This window comes from Diaporthe amygdali (genome assembly GCF_026229845.1).
Source record: "Diaporthe amygdali strain CAA958 chromosome Unknown NODE_47_length_302777_cov_65_667284, whole genome shotgun sequence".
NCBI lineage: Eukaryota > Fungi > Ascomycota > Sordariomycetes > Diaporthales > Diaporthaceae > Diaporthe > Diaporthe amygdali.
Genome location: NW_026517067.1, coordinates 288,932 through 301,203, shown reverse-complemented (window position 1 = coordinate 301,203; position 12,272 = coordinate 288,932). Strand labels below are relative to the sequence as shown.

General features: G+C 53.4%; 3 protein-coding genes across 3 annotated transcripts; 1 reads left to right on the top strand and 2 right to left on the bottom strand.

The window, feature by feature from the left end:
- Positions 1–886: 886 nt before the first annotated feature.
- J7T55_009415 (mp-binding enzyme family protein) lies at positions 887–4,739 on the top strand (the record flags this gene model as incomplete). The annotated part of the gene is made up of 5 exons (XM_053134739.1): positions 887–2,353; positions 2,414–2,452; positions 2,647–3,249; positions 3,306–3,603; positions 3,658–4,739. The coding sequence occupies 5 exons, from the start codon at positions 887–889 to the stop codon at positions 4,737–4,739; spliced, it is 3,489 nt and encodes a 1,162-aa protein (XP_052987613.1).
- A 1,230-nt stretch (positions 4,740–5,969) lies between these two features.
- Positions 5,970–7,404, bottom strand: J7T55_009414 (uncharacterized protein; the record flags this gene model as incomplete). Its single annotated transcript, XM_053134738.1, has 2 exons — positions 5,970–6,990; positions 7,043–7,404. 2 exons carry the CDS (start codon positions 7,402–7,404, stop codon positions 5,970–5,972), a joined length of 1,383 nt encoding a protein of 460 aa, XP_052987612.1.
- A 3,320-nt stretch (positions 7,405–10,724) lies between these two features.
- On the bottom strand, positions 10,725–11,872 carry J7T55_009413 (uncharacterized protein; the record flags this gene model as incomplete). The annotated part of the gene is made up of 2 exons (XM_053134737.1): positions 10,725–11,561; positions 11,810–11,872. 2 exons carry the CDS (start codon positions 11,870–11,872, stop codon positions 10,725–10,727), a joined length of 900 nt encoding a protein of 299 aa, XP_052987611.1.
- Positions 11,873–12,272: the final 400 nt, after the last annotated feature.

The following is a 12,272-nucleotide window of genomic DNA, read 5'->3' as shown; positions in this document are numbered from 1 at the left end:
GCTCTGAAGAGTACCATCCTTCGTAATTTAAGGACTTGCGGCAAGGATCAACATACCCAACAGGCACGATTTGCGGACCAACAGGTATGGCGCTAGTGCTGACAAGCCAGTATTTCTCACCGTGCAATCTAAAATGGATGCGCGTCTCTCCGCTTCATCAAGCCCCTCGTCAAGGGCGCCAGAATGGCAGCCGTGGAAAAAGCGGCCGCCTCTCTGAAGGCGATTGGCCGATCTATGCGACTGCGGCATTGATGACGATTCGAGGGCTTTAGAGTTCCCTGGCTGCATGCTCCGTTTGGCGCATGCGTATGCCTGACCATCGTGAGACCTAATCACTCGTGCTGACAGTGTTTCGTACCTGTGCAGCCCGTGTGAGCTACAGCGGACCATTCAGCCGTTCAACCAAGCTTTTAGTTTGCAGATCTCCGTGGTCATCGATATCGCATGTTTGGTCACCTATGATACTCCTCCGTGGGACGTGTAGATACATCCACCCAAGATGACTTGTCCGCAGAATTGAGACAAAATCCTACGGAATAAATTCATGAAGGATCATCTCTGCGCTTAAGATATGTGGAGCATTGCATATGGGCCTTGCCCTGACAAGATAATGTCTGCCTGGCACCTCCAATTGGTGGTTGCAATGCACAGTGCTCGGCTACAAAGCGGAGATCACCACCTTAGTCTCCATACTGTAACGCCGGGCCAGGATGGTGTGCAAGTGGATCTTGGGGAAGTAATCATGCCGCTTCCGAGCAAGTACGTCCCGCCGGCGTGAAAATAGCTGCGGGCTTGCTTTATTTAAGCTCGTTGCCTCCTGTGTCCTGTGATCGGCTTCTTCACCGAGCCCAACGTCCCACTGGCATGCGAGCCGCACCTGTCCAACATGTCGCCACCAGAAGACCGCGTCAGCGAGCACTCCATCCCTCTCGATCCAAGTGCGCGACCCCCTCACCTTATCTACGTGTTCGAAGAGGCAGTTTCCAAACACGGTACCAGGGAGGCTGTTGTATCTCTCCACCAAGAAACGCGTCTCTACGCCAATTCCTTGGGCATAGCACCTTCCAACGGCCCTGGCCTCCGCTGGACTTACAATGATGTTCACCGCGCTGCTCTCCGTTTGGCCTGGTCGTTTGAATCTCATGGTGTCCAAAAAGGAGACACGGTGACAACGTTCGTCGCCAATGGCATCGAATGGTGCATTGTCGTCTGGGCATGCTGGAAGATTGGGGCTGTCTTTGCTCCCATGAGCACACGAAATCTCGCCAATCCCACCGAGATCAGGTACATGTTTGAGGCCTCAGCGGCGAGTGTCTTCATCGTGGACAATGCGGAGACAGCGTCGAAGGTAGACGAGCTCATCAGTCAGACGAGTCTTAATGTGAAACTCCGCGTTATAGCAGATACTTCTGGAAGGCCAGGAAATTGGGTGGACTTCTCGTCGCTCCTTGAACTCAATGGGATCACTGAAGAAGCGCTCTTAAGCAAGCCAGCCGCGCAGTTGGACGATGCTGACGGCGCTGTTCTTTTTTTCACGTCCGGGACGACGAGTCTCCCCAAGGGCTGCCCACATACACACCAATCCATTGCAACTGCTTTTAACAGTAGGCGGCCGATCTGGGAAGCGGATACAGAAAGTCGTGCAGCGAACTTCCTGCCCAACAATCATATGATGTGTTTCATATTTACAATCGCTTTTCACCTTCGAGGCGGGCTTGTTGTTTACCCCGCTGGGGTTTTCACTCCTGCTGCAATGCTCAATGCCCTGGTTAATGAGCGATGCAATGAGACTGTCATGGTCCCGACAATGGTTTATGCGGTATCAAATCTGATGTCAGAACAGAAAATACCCAAGTTGAGTCACCTGAAGTACATCGGTCTGGGTGGCTCATCTGTCAGCGAGAAGAATTTAGAGGATTGTTCAACCCAATTAGGTTCGGACTACGTATGCGCGGGCTATGGGATGTCTGAGGGCATGCCAACGAGACCGCTGCTCTTTAAGACTGCAGCAGAATCAGCGATCCACGGCAGTCCGTGCTGCGGCGAGGTTGCTCTGGGGTGCAGTGTCAAGATTTGCAGCCCTGACAGCACGACGCCAGTTCCTATCAACACCCCGGGCGAGTTACACATGAGTGGACCAACTGTGATCTCGGGTTATCTTGGGGGCCGAAACCAGGAAGACTTCTACGTGAAAGACGGGAAGCAGTGGTTCAAGTCTGGAGATCAAGCCGTCATGGATGAACAAAATCGGGTCGCTATTGTAGGGCGATATAAGGACATGATCATTCGAGGCGGAGAAAATATCTCACCGAATGCGATGGAGCGAGTTCTCAACACAATCGATGGAATTGAGGTATGAATACAAACTTCTGGGGTAAATAATACTCTGGGAATGCTAACAATGCATGTTCAGGCTTATGTCGTTGGCACAGAAGATGAAATAGCTGGCGAGGTAAGTGTAGATTCTGCTCTGTCGGCTTGAAATAACAAAAGGCTGACATTACTTAGGTCCCTGTGGTTGTCTATGCAGGCCGCTCTACACCAACCAAAAAGTTCCAAGAGCTATGTTTGGGGCGAATGGGGCCAAGCTATGTCCCTGCAGCGTCTTACCACCTTTCTGACTTGGGGCTGGCTGATTTTCCAAAGAATCTCACCGGTAAAGTTATTAAGAATAAACTGGCCCAGCTAGTCAAAGATTACAGGATTACAATCACTACTCCGAAAATACACACCACTAAGACGGAAACTTTCAACTCTGAAAGTACTTCCCACATCGTCATTACCACCTGGGCGAGTCTTCTCGGTATTCCTTCCGAAGATCTCGAGCCTGGAGCTCAGGTTTCGTCATTCGCAGACAGTATCAACATGATGAGGTTCCGTCAGAAGATCAAACAGGAGACTGGGAAAATTCTCACAGTTGAACAAGTCTTGGGTTCTACGATTGCCGAGCAAATCGCACTTCTTGACGAGCAGTCAGGGCAATCGATCGTGGCGCCGACGCGGCTTGCTACAGAACGTCGCCCCGGCGGTCCTGAGGCCACGGACATGGTTCACTGTCTTGGTGACGAAGAACGCGCGGCCGCAACTCGTAAAGTCGTGGAGGATGTTCTCGAGTCTCATGGTCTCAAGTGGGACAACGTCTCCGAAGTGTTTCCCGCTTGGGGAAACGGCCAAGCGATATTTACACAGAAGCGGCCTCTCTCTTGGGGCTTCCGCTTCGTGATTCCCACCAAGATTAAGGACAGAAAGGTGAGATACCTCGAGACTTTGAAGGACTGATTAGACTGACACTTCTCAATGTTCAGCTGGTTCGGACGGCACTGGAGGCTGCTCTCGAGAAAAATCCAATCCACTGCTCGTTCTTCATCCGGGAGGACGGATCGGTGACAAATAGGAAATCGCTTGCGTTGCATGTCAGCCTGAAGCCAAGCAGAGATATCTTTGATCTAGTCATATCTTACGCCCCAAAGCCAGTCAGCACAGTCGCAGAACTGTATCAACATGTTGATGACGACCGACTGGATGCAGACTTCGAGTCTCCTATGACCCGGGCAGAAATTGTCCACGTCAAGGAGACGAATACTGCCTGCATCATTATCAACAGTTCGTTGACCGATTCCAAATTCATTCGTTCCCACTGCTGACATCACTTTCCAGTGAACCATGCAACTCACGATGCCATGTCTCTACAGGGCCTCTTCTTTTCGGACCTTGACCTCGCCCTCTCTAATCCTTTGTCTCTAAAAGATCATACGCCCTACAAAATCTTTGCAGACATGTACTACTCCTCCGCTACATCCCGTGTAGGTCAGCAAGGGATCAACTTCCACGTCACACGCCTGAAAGACATCACATCACATCGAGAGGCAGCGGCATGGCCGCCTCAAAGAGCCCCTGAATGGCTCCTCGGTCCACGAAGAGGCTGGGTTGCACCCGCAGACGCCGCGGCAAGGGGCTTCTCTAATCCGAATGGCGATCCCTTGGAGGCCCTCGAGCGACGAAGCGACGGCGGCAAGACTCCAGTCTCCTGGCGGGGCGAGCTTCCCAGCCTCAACGACTTCCGCCGCAGCATCCCCGGCCTCACTAACCCAGTGATTGCCAAAGCTGCGCTGGCGCTGCTGAACATTCACTACACGAAGCATACGCACGCGCTCTTCAGCAGCCTGGACGCGGGCCGCGCAGCGCTGCCATTTGTCCCGGACAGCCTTGGAAAATTTGTCGATATCAATCCCGCAGATATGCCTGGTCCGATGTTCCAGAGAATCGCCAACCTGATCCACATCGACCGGGCTGAGTCGCTGGAGGACTACCTACGCCGGGTTCAGGAGCTCCAGAATGGCCAAACGAAGCACTGCCATGCGCCCCTGGATTTGATATGTGAGGCTCTGGAACCCGATGCCGCGGAGATGGTACTTGATACATGTCGACGCCAAATATTCAACTGGGTCCCCGGATTGGGTGCCATGGACCGGAACCCGTTCCGGAACCTGGAGCTGCTGGACTCCAAGACACGAGGTGACGTTGGCGTCGTATTCTTCGCCGGTACAGGTGGCAAGGCAGGACAAGACTTTGTTCTGAGAGTACTTTGGGATGATGCGAATGTTACCAGGGCCGAGGCAGAAGGATGGCTGGATGACTACAGGGCTATGATCGAATTGATCATTACTAGCGGCAAAGAGCGCCGGGTAGGGGAATTTGTTGATGGTGTAAAGAGTCGTCATCTACCGAATAGCGGGTGATGTATAGCACTTATCATTTTGCCAGTTGTACCGAACAAGAGGATTTTATCAATAAATTGACAATTTGTCCTCAAAGTACCTCCGAGGTTGTTTGGCTGGAGGTCACTTCTCGCATGTCATATCATTGCGGAACACGGTTCTCGTCAGCAACTTATTATTGCCTAATCAGGCGTCTCTTCACAGATATGAGTTGTCGTTTACTCACGGATTTTCTCAAGAACCCAAATCCACATGTGCGTGAATAAATGTGCCGGATCATTTAGCATAAAGAAGGAAGCCTGATTCATGTTGTTGTCAAATATGACGAAGCAGTGACTACCTGAAGGAGACCGTTGATGGCGCGGCCGGCGGACATGCACGGCTCATCACATGCAAGCACGACCAAGCCCGACTTGTGTGGCACACACGCCCGTCCCAAGGTAGGATTCCGAGGCGGCTGGCAACGGCGGTGAATAAGCCTCTGCCGCTGCAACCAGATCGGAGGACGCGTCCCGGTGCATAATGCTACTGCACCTTTTGCACGGATGGGTGGTATCATATATTTACAAAGGTACTAGACACTCTGTAGGAGGGATCTAGAATCAAACCATCTGATATGCTGCCTGGATGTGACATCATGCTGTACAAGCGTGGACAGCAGCACATGGGCACTTGTCAGAAAATACGGGAAACGTGGTCGTGGTGTTTGCTCCAGTATTGCAACAAGTCAATAGAGAAGGCTCCTGAGGATTGATCAAGCATGGGCACAAGGCAAATTTCAAAAAAGGTGCATTTGCAAGGTGACATTGTCATTGCATTGGTATCGAGAAACCAGTAGTCAAGGCCGGGACTGTTTAGTCAACCAGCCGACGAAACCTTTGTCCAACGAACAAATCGAACAGTACATAACCCAATCTGAATACCGAGAATTCAACCTCATCGTCCCCTTCTAACAACCCCGGGCCGGCCGCAGCGGCAGGCTTACTTCGTCCGCTGACCTCATTGCGATCCATCATGCCGATATTCATGTGCTCTATCATCCAATCCCATCATGGGCAGAACAAAGTCCAGCGATCCAATCTATCCGAACAAACGTGACCCGACGTATGCCAGTCTATCAGTGTCTCTATGTTTAGGATGCTGTGTTTATCGGTATCTTTAATCTTTTTTTATCGTCTTTGATTTATGATCGTGCGCGGTCGTCTCATGAAATCATAATGAAAGTGAAAGTCAAAGTCGTCAATGCGTAGTTCAGCTGACATCAACGACGCCGAGGTTGTCCTGGTCAACGATGGAGACGTTGTCAAGCTTCTCTGTGATAATGTCCTTCGTGGCGGCATCGCCGCGCTGCTGCTCGGCCGCTCTTCTCCTCTCCATCTCACGCTTGATGCCGTGGTTGACTGCATCAAGCACGGTGCCGACGGTTGCCTTAGGCTTGTAAGCCGGTTCTGTGCCATCCTGGTAGATACCAGTCTTGACGAGGATGGAGTACCACTCCTCCTTGCTCTTGGCGTCCATGAGGTTGGTACCCCGGATGTCAGACTCGGGGGTGTCGCCGACGAAGTAAACCGTCTGAGGAGCCCGGCTGATAGGGAGGCCATGCTGGTTGGCCCGCCACTGCTTCAGCAATCGTGTGGCAAACTCAAAAGTACCGACTTGAGGCTTGCCGAAGGCGTGTGTTACGAGCTTCTTGCCTCCTGTGACGGATGTGAAGGTGTTCTCAACAATCTGCCTCAGAGCACCCATGCCCAGACGAGGGTGCTCGTGACCTGCTGACCAAAGAACATCATTGTGGCTGAAGTAGATTGGTGGAGACTCCTCAAAAGTCTCGGAGCGAGTCTCAAGGCGACCACCCTTGGACATGGCAATGTCCAGGATAATTTGCAAGTCGCCGGCCCAGTCGCGGCTGTCGGCAAAGACGAAGATCGCCTCAATCACAACATCTTTCAAGTCACCACGCTCGAGCAGGTTCCTTGAGTTGTTGAAGTCTGCCTCTGACAGTTTGCGGAAGGGTGCGGTGTGGTGGTTGGCCTTCAGGATGTCACCTGGTGTGACGACGTCGTCAAAGCCGTACGACTCGGCCACTTGACGGCACTTCTCGCCCTCACCGCCGACGACAAGAACGGTACGGTACTTATCGGCGAGCTCTCGCATGGGGGTGTGGCCACAGATAAACTGTCCAGGGCTGACCTCTAGCTCCAGTTGTTTGGAGAGGTCGCCGCAGCGCTCCTCTTCTGATTTACCACCGCCATTTGTGAGGAAGATGTAAGGACTACGAAGTAAGTTAGTATTTGAAGTATGGGAGGAAGCAATTTTCAACTTACACTCTGATGTTGTACTCATTCTCACCATTGAGCACCTTCATGGCCTCGATGGCTTCTGGAATGGGTCGGCCACCACGGACAAGCACACCGTCAATATCGAAGGCAAAGGCAAAATCGTCTGCAACGGACTGGTCGGGCACTGGGGTGATCGGCCCGGTAAGAGGTGATGCAAGGCTCTTCGGTGTGGCTCCTCCGGAAGGATTCAGGTCGGGAGACAGGGTAGCGTCAGAGTCAGGCGAGGCCTGCTCGTCGAGGTCCTCGAAGTCCCTGTCCACCTTCCGGCGAGCAGCGCTGAAAGTCTCAGCAAAGGAAGAAGCGGAGATGCTCCGCAGGGGGGCAGCTGGTCTCTGGAGGGTCGCCATGATGGAAAAACGTGGTAATTTCTGGAGAATCTGGGGAAGGTTCGCGGCCGGGTTGCTTCTGGGAGGGGTGACAGAAGTCCGTTGATGGGGAAGAGACAGAAATATAAAAGAGACGTGTCTCCCAAAACAAGATAATATGCAATTGCACGAGTCGATGAACGTTACACTCTGCCTGATCGAGGAAGGCGGGTGGGAAAAGCTGGGTCAACGGCCGGATACTTATACTATTCGCGCCGTCTCGCAAGAGAAGGGACAAGTTAAGGAAACTGGCTCTTTTCTGGTGAAGCGGCCTATGTTTTTCCCAGAGGCGCAGAGGGACAATGGGGGCAACAACCAGGTACCACGCACACCCATGGGGAAGATGTGGAACCGCTAACAAGGAGGAGTCCATGATGTACCCGGAGGAGTGTATGATGTACCCTGTGGCCCTGAAGTCGCAACAATGACGGCCGGGAGGGGACCGACGCAACATCATCCATCACGTTTCGGCGGTTCCAGCCCACGCGCCGTGCTGCATACAACTTCGACGGCGGGATGATGCCATCAACACGGGAGACCCTCCAAGCCAACTTACTCGCGGGCATGACGGGACGAGGTCCCATCCAAGCAACAACGTAACCGGGCAGTCAGACATCGGGGCGAGGTCCTGTGCGTCGATCTCACCCACGTTGGAAAATACACTTCCACCCTGGTATCAGATAAGCAGGCAATTCGAGGCACAGATAAGGCCCTGCAGCAGGAAACACAGCCAGGGAAAGGCCCGACTTCGTATGTACTATCCATGCAAGAGTACGTATCGTCAGAGTGCTCGAAACATAAGCGTTCCTCCTATCTTTGGTTTAGTGCGGCTGAAGAAATTTTGTCAATTCAAGGGTCCGGCAGATCCAAGCGCTCCAAGCCGGCCAAGAGCCAAGCAGCAAGGTCAGCAAGTGAGGCAGAGGAAAGGAGGCCTAAGCCAGAAGTAGGAAGCCGTAGGCTGGGAGAGGTGTGGCTCTGGTTTGCATCGGCAGCTGTGCTGCTGATCACATCTGCGTTTGCCCGAGGGGACGGTAATCCTCGACTTCGGCACGGTGGCGTCACAGGGGGGGCTAGTGCGGCTATTTTCTTGATCTTTGGGACAAGGCGGTATAGACACACAAATCCTCCTGGCAGCCTGGGCAATCCAGGAACCAGTCTAACGACTGCTGTCAGCAACAACGTGCGGCGGCGTGAACCATTCCGATGTGTTCGTGCTCGAGCGATCGGATTGGCCGTGTTGGTGTTGCACAAAGCGAAAAAGCAAAGATCTCGATGGCAACTTCACATGTATTCTCCGCCTCTGCTTCGGAAGCGAAACCCTGTTGTTGTATGTACCACAGTCTCCAAAGACGGGGAGTGTCGGTTTATTACCAGGGTGCACACCACAGGCGTCGCCATGCACCTGGAATATGCAGCACACCCCACCAGATTCTTCAGCGAGTCTGACCGAGACTTGTGGGAGACGGCATGCCGGGGGGCGACCGTATCTCTAAGACGGACTGCCTTGAGGCACATGACGTCAGGGTGGGCCCCGATTGTGGATAAAGTTCCAGCGCGAAAAAAGCCGGTCGCATCGGCTGCGCGCAAGCCGTTGACGCTTCCCGTTTCGGCGCAGGCGTCCGGTCTCGATGCTTGACATGAGCAGCTAGAACACCGAGGATAACCTGCCGGCTCCTGCGCCTGCTCGCCCGTCCCTTCAGCGATAAACCCCGCGAATCCTGGCGATCGAAATTAGGCCAGTGGCCAGCCAACAAAGGCCCAGCCGCTTCTTCCTACTCTATTAGAAGCAACCGGCTCTGACTCAGGTCTTGCCCCTGTGAACCATTTCCCATGAGCATGTCGAGGGACCTCATTGGAGTTCAAAGAGATCCCATCCTCACGCTTGCGGATGACTACCCCTCCACCGTGCCTGCAAAGCCACCAAAAGTGGGTCGCGATTCTCATCTTCCCGTCTTCGGAATAAGTTGCATGTGAATATGCAAGCGGACAGGAGAAGGGTGTAGAGTGGCAGGTTGTGGTGTCGGGCCACGGTGATAACCATTCAAAACACTCCACACCGTTACCAATGGGCCGCCGCAGGAATCCTGTTCCCCAAAAGAATATTAACAAGGTCAGATCGATAACCGATGAATCATTTTGCTGAGTTATTAGACATACCGCCATTACGCACCACCTACCTGCTTGGCCACCAACTGCAGCCCGTAATGCTTGCCGGTTGCTACTGATTGTCGCGTCCAGGCTCTTGCTGACAACACTCGCTCACCATGGTGATGACCATAAATGTCGCAAGATAGTCGGTGTAACGACAGCCAGGTCTGAGCAATTGCAATGTTGTGCGAGCGCCAGGCACACTCAGGCAGACCCATTCATGCCCCTACACCAAAGAGTACCGAACGTAGTAGACGTCAGCCCGCTTGATTGCGTAGCACCACATGGGGTGCCTTGAGTTGACCCACATGCCGAAGTCGAAGTGAAGTAGTTTGGCTTTCCCCATGTAAATCCAAAGAGTCCTGACTCAATAAATCGATGAGATTGCTGTCGCCCCCATCGGGACTCTGGGGTTCCTCGATAGTTGACGTTTCGTGTTACGGCGGTGCACCTTGCACCTACTTCTCCCCATGGGGTTTGCTGCAGCAGAAGCTCATTTTTTTCGCATCAGAATGATGACACTCCAAAGTAATTGCCCATCCTTTCCCAGGTTCGCGACTTGCCATTGGCGAGGAGGGCACCCGTGCATCTTATGATGTATCGAGCCGTCTTCGGGAGTCGATTTCGAGAACGGCAGCACGCATCTCAGCTGTTAAACGACTCGCGGTGGCTCAGCGGTGCCAAAATATGAGCCTGCTCGTGAAGCCAAGCAATATCATCTGCACGAGGTTTTCGAAAGAGTCAAGATCCACGCGTTGGTATCGCCGTCCCACCGCAAGGTATTTCGGTTTGACTCGGACACATGCACGTGGCCGCATGGTGTATTGGTAGCCATTCTCAGGTCTTCAGGGAACGTGAAGATGGGTTCGTTGCAAGTTCGCTGTCCCCATACCTTTTTCCCGGTCTGCTCTTTTCGCCAGCCGCGATGCCTCGATCAGATTGTGGGCCGACAAAACTGCCAGAGTGCGTGGTTTTCCCCGCGGTCTCCACCAAACCGGGGGATCGACCCAGGTCGGGGGGGACTCGGCCTCTCGATGTATATTGTCTGAGCCCATTGTACCGTTTGCCAAGTGAGTCCCACTGGAATTCAAGTCGATGTGGATGAATCCAAGAAACCCCGCTTTGCGCGTGCTGTCGTTCCTTGTGCGTACCCATCATCCGTCGAAAGTAAATCCTCCCCAGGCGCAGCTTGCCGTCCACCCGGCTTCGTGGACAGCGCGCTGGCGCCTGTCTCGGTCCAGCAAGGCTTCCTCAATGCTCATTCCCATGCCAAAACCCCGGATATCCTCGCGATCGACACGTAACCATCCCCTCCAGCCTGTGGTTACATTGGCCATTTCGGAACCGAGAGCCGTGGGACTGCCACCGCCGATGATGATGACTCCCCACCACTCGCGGGCGATGGAGGCGTGTCTGGAGTATAACATATGGTGTTCGGCAGAGGATAAGACCTCGCGAATGTGAGCAGGTGAGCCGCGAGCTGGGCGGTATACGTGAACATGCTTGAGATCCTCTGCTGTGACTTGCCGGGCAGGTGCCACCGTGGCTTGACCTTCTGTGCGGCCTTCAGCTGCCTGATCCGCGTTCTTATGTTGGCCCAATGTGTCGCTGTGGTCTTCAGCGGCATTTGATCCATCGGGGACCGGGCCGGCCTGGTGAGGAGCGCATTGTGTAACCCGCGTGATGTCGAATCTGGCGTCGATGTCGATGATAACGACGGCTTTGTTGTAAGGTGGTGCGATGAGAGTAGCGACCAGTAGATATATCAGAGGCAAGTGTCTCCCGGACAGGGACAGAGGACCGGACTGGGTCGCCCTGAAATGCTGGGCGACCAGCCTGTCGAGATCCTGGATAGGGTAACTCTTGACCTTGGAGCTAGATGGGCCTTGTGCACTGACATGAACGCCTGTTGCCGCTGGTATTCCCGCCGCAGAAGAACCAGCTTGGTTGAGTGACGTCGAATTAAGGCTTGCGCGGAAAATTGACAAGATCTGCACGTCTTGGGGGATCAGCGATCTCGTGGGCTCAATTCTAACGAAGCTTGGATCCTTGTGTTGTTGGAGTATCTTGGGTGCGGGCGGACGGTATTAGGAGTGCCGACGCTTATCGGCGATAAGGACGCTCAAGGATGACTTCTCGTGAGATCCAATCGACGTCCATCTCTGACGCTTCAGATGCTGCGGCAGTTCAAACCCTCTCTCAAACAAGTGCATCGTCGAGTAATTGGGAATCTTCATACCTCATCAAGGCTTGTCTCCTCGGTTTCGGCAAGCATTCGTCGTCCAATTGCACCCTCAGCCATCTTGGAGTTCACTCAACGTGGACGTGTCCAAAGAAGGCCTTCAGAGATGACGCCGCCGTGTCCCAACTTTCACCCCTCTCAGCTGCCACAGCAGATCCAGTTCAAAATTGATGGGAGGAAGCGAAAGACTGAGGGGGGCAAGGATATCGACTTGAGTAGTTGCGAGCTGATGGGCCTGCTGCAATATGACTGCTCGATTGAGCACCCACAACGGCAGGATAGTAAAGTCATGTGCTACCCGGTGCAAAGATGGTTCAGAAGGTACGGCACGGATCTGTATTGATGGAAGAATACCTGTGGCGATTTCCTCATGGCGCAGATGAATTTTCCTGTTGTCGTGGGTGTCTTCGATAGACTAACGACGTGGTTAGGTGTCAGGACAAAAAAGGCACTTTCACCG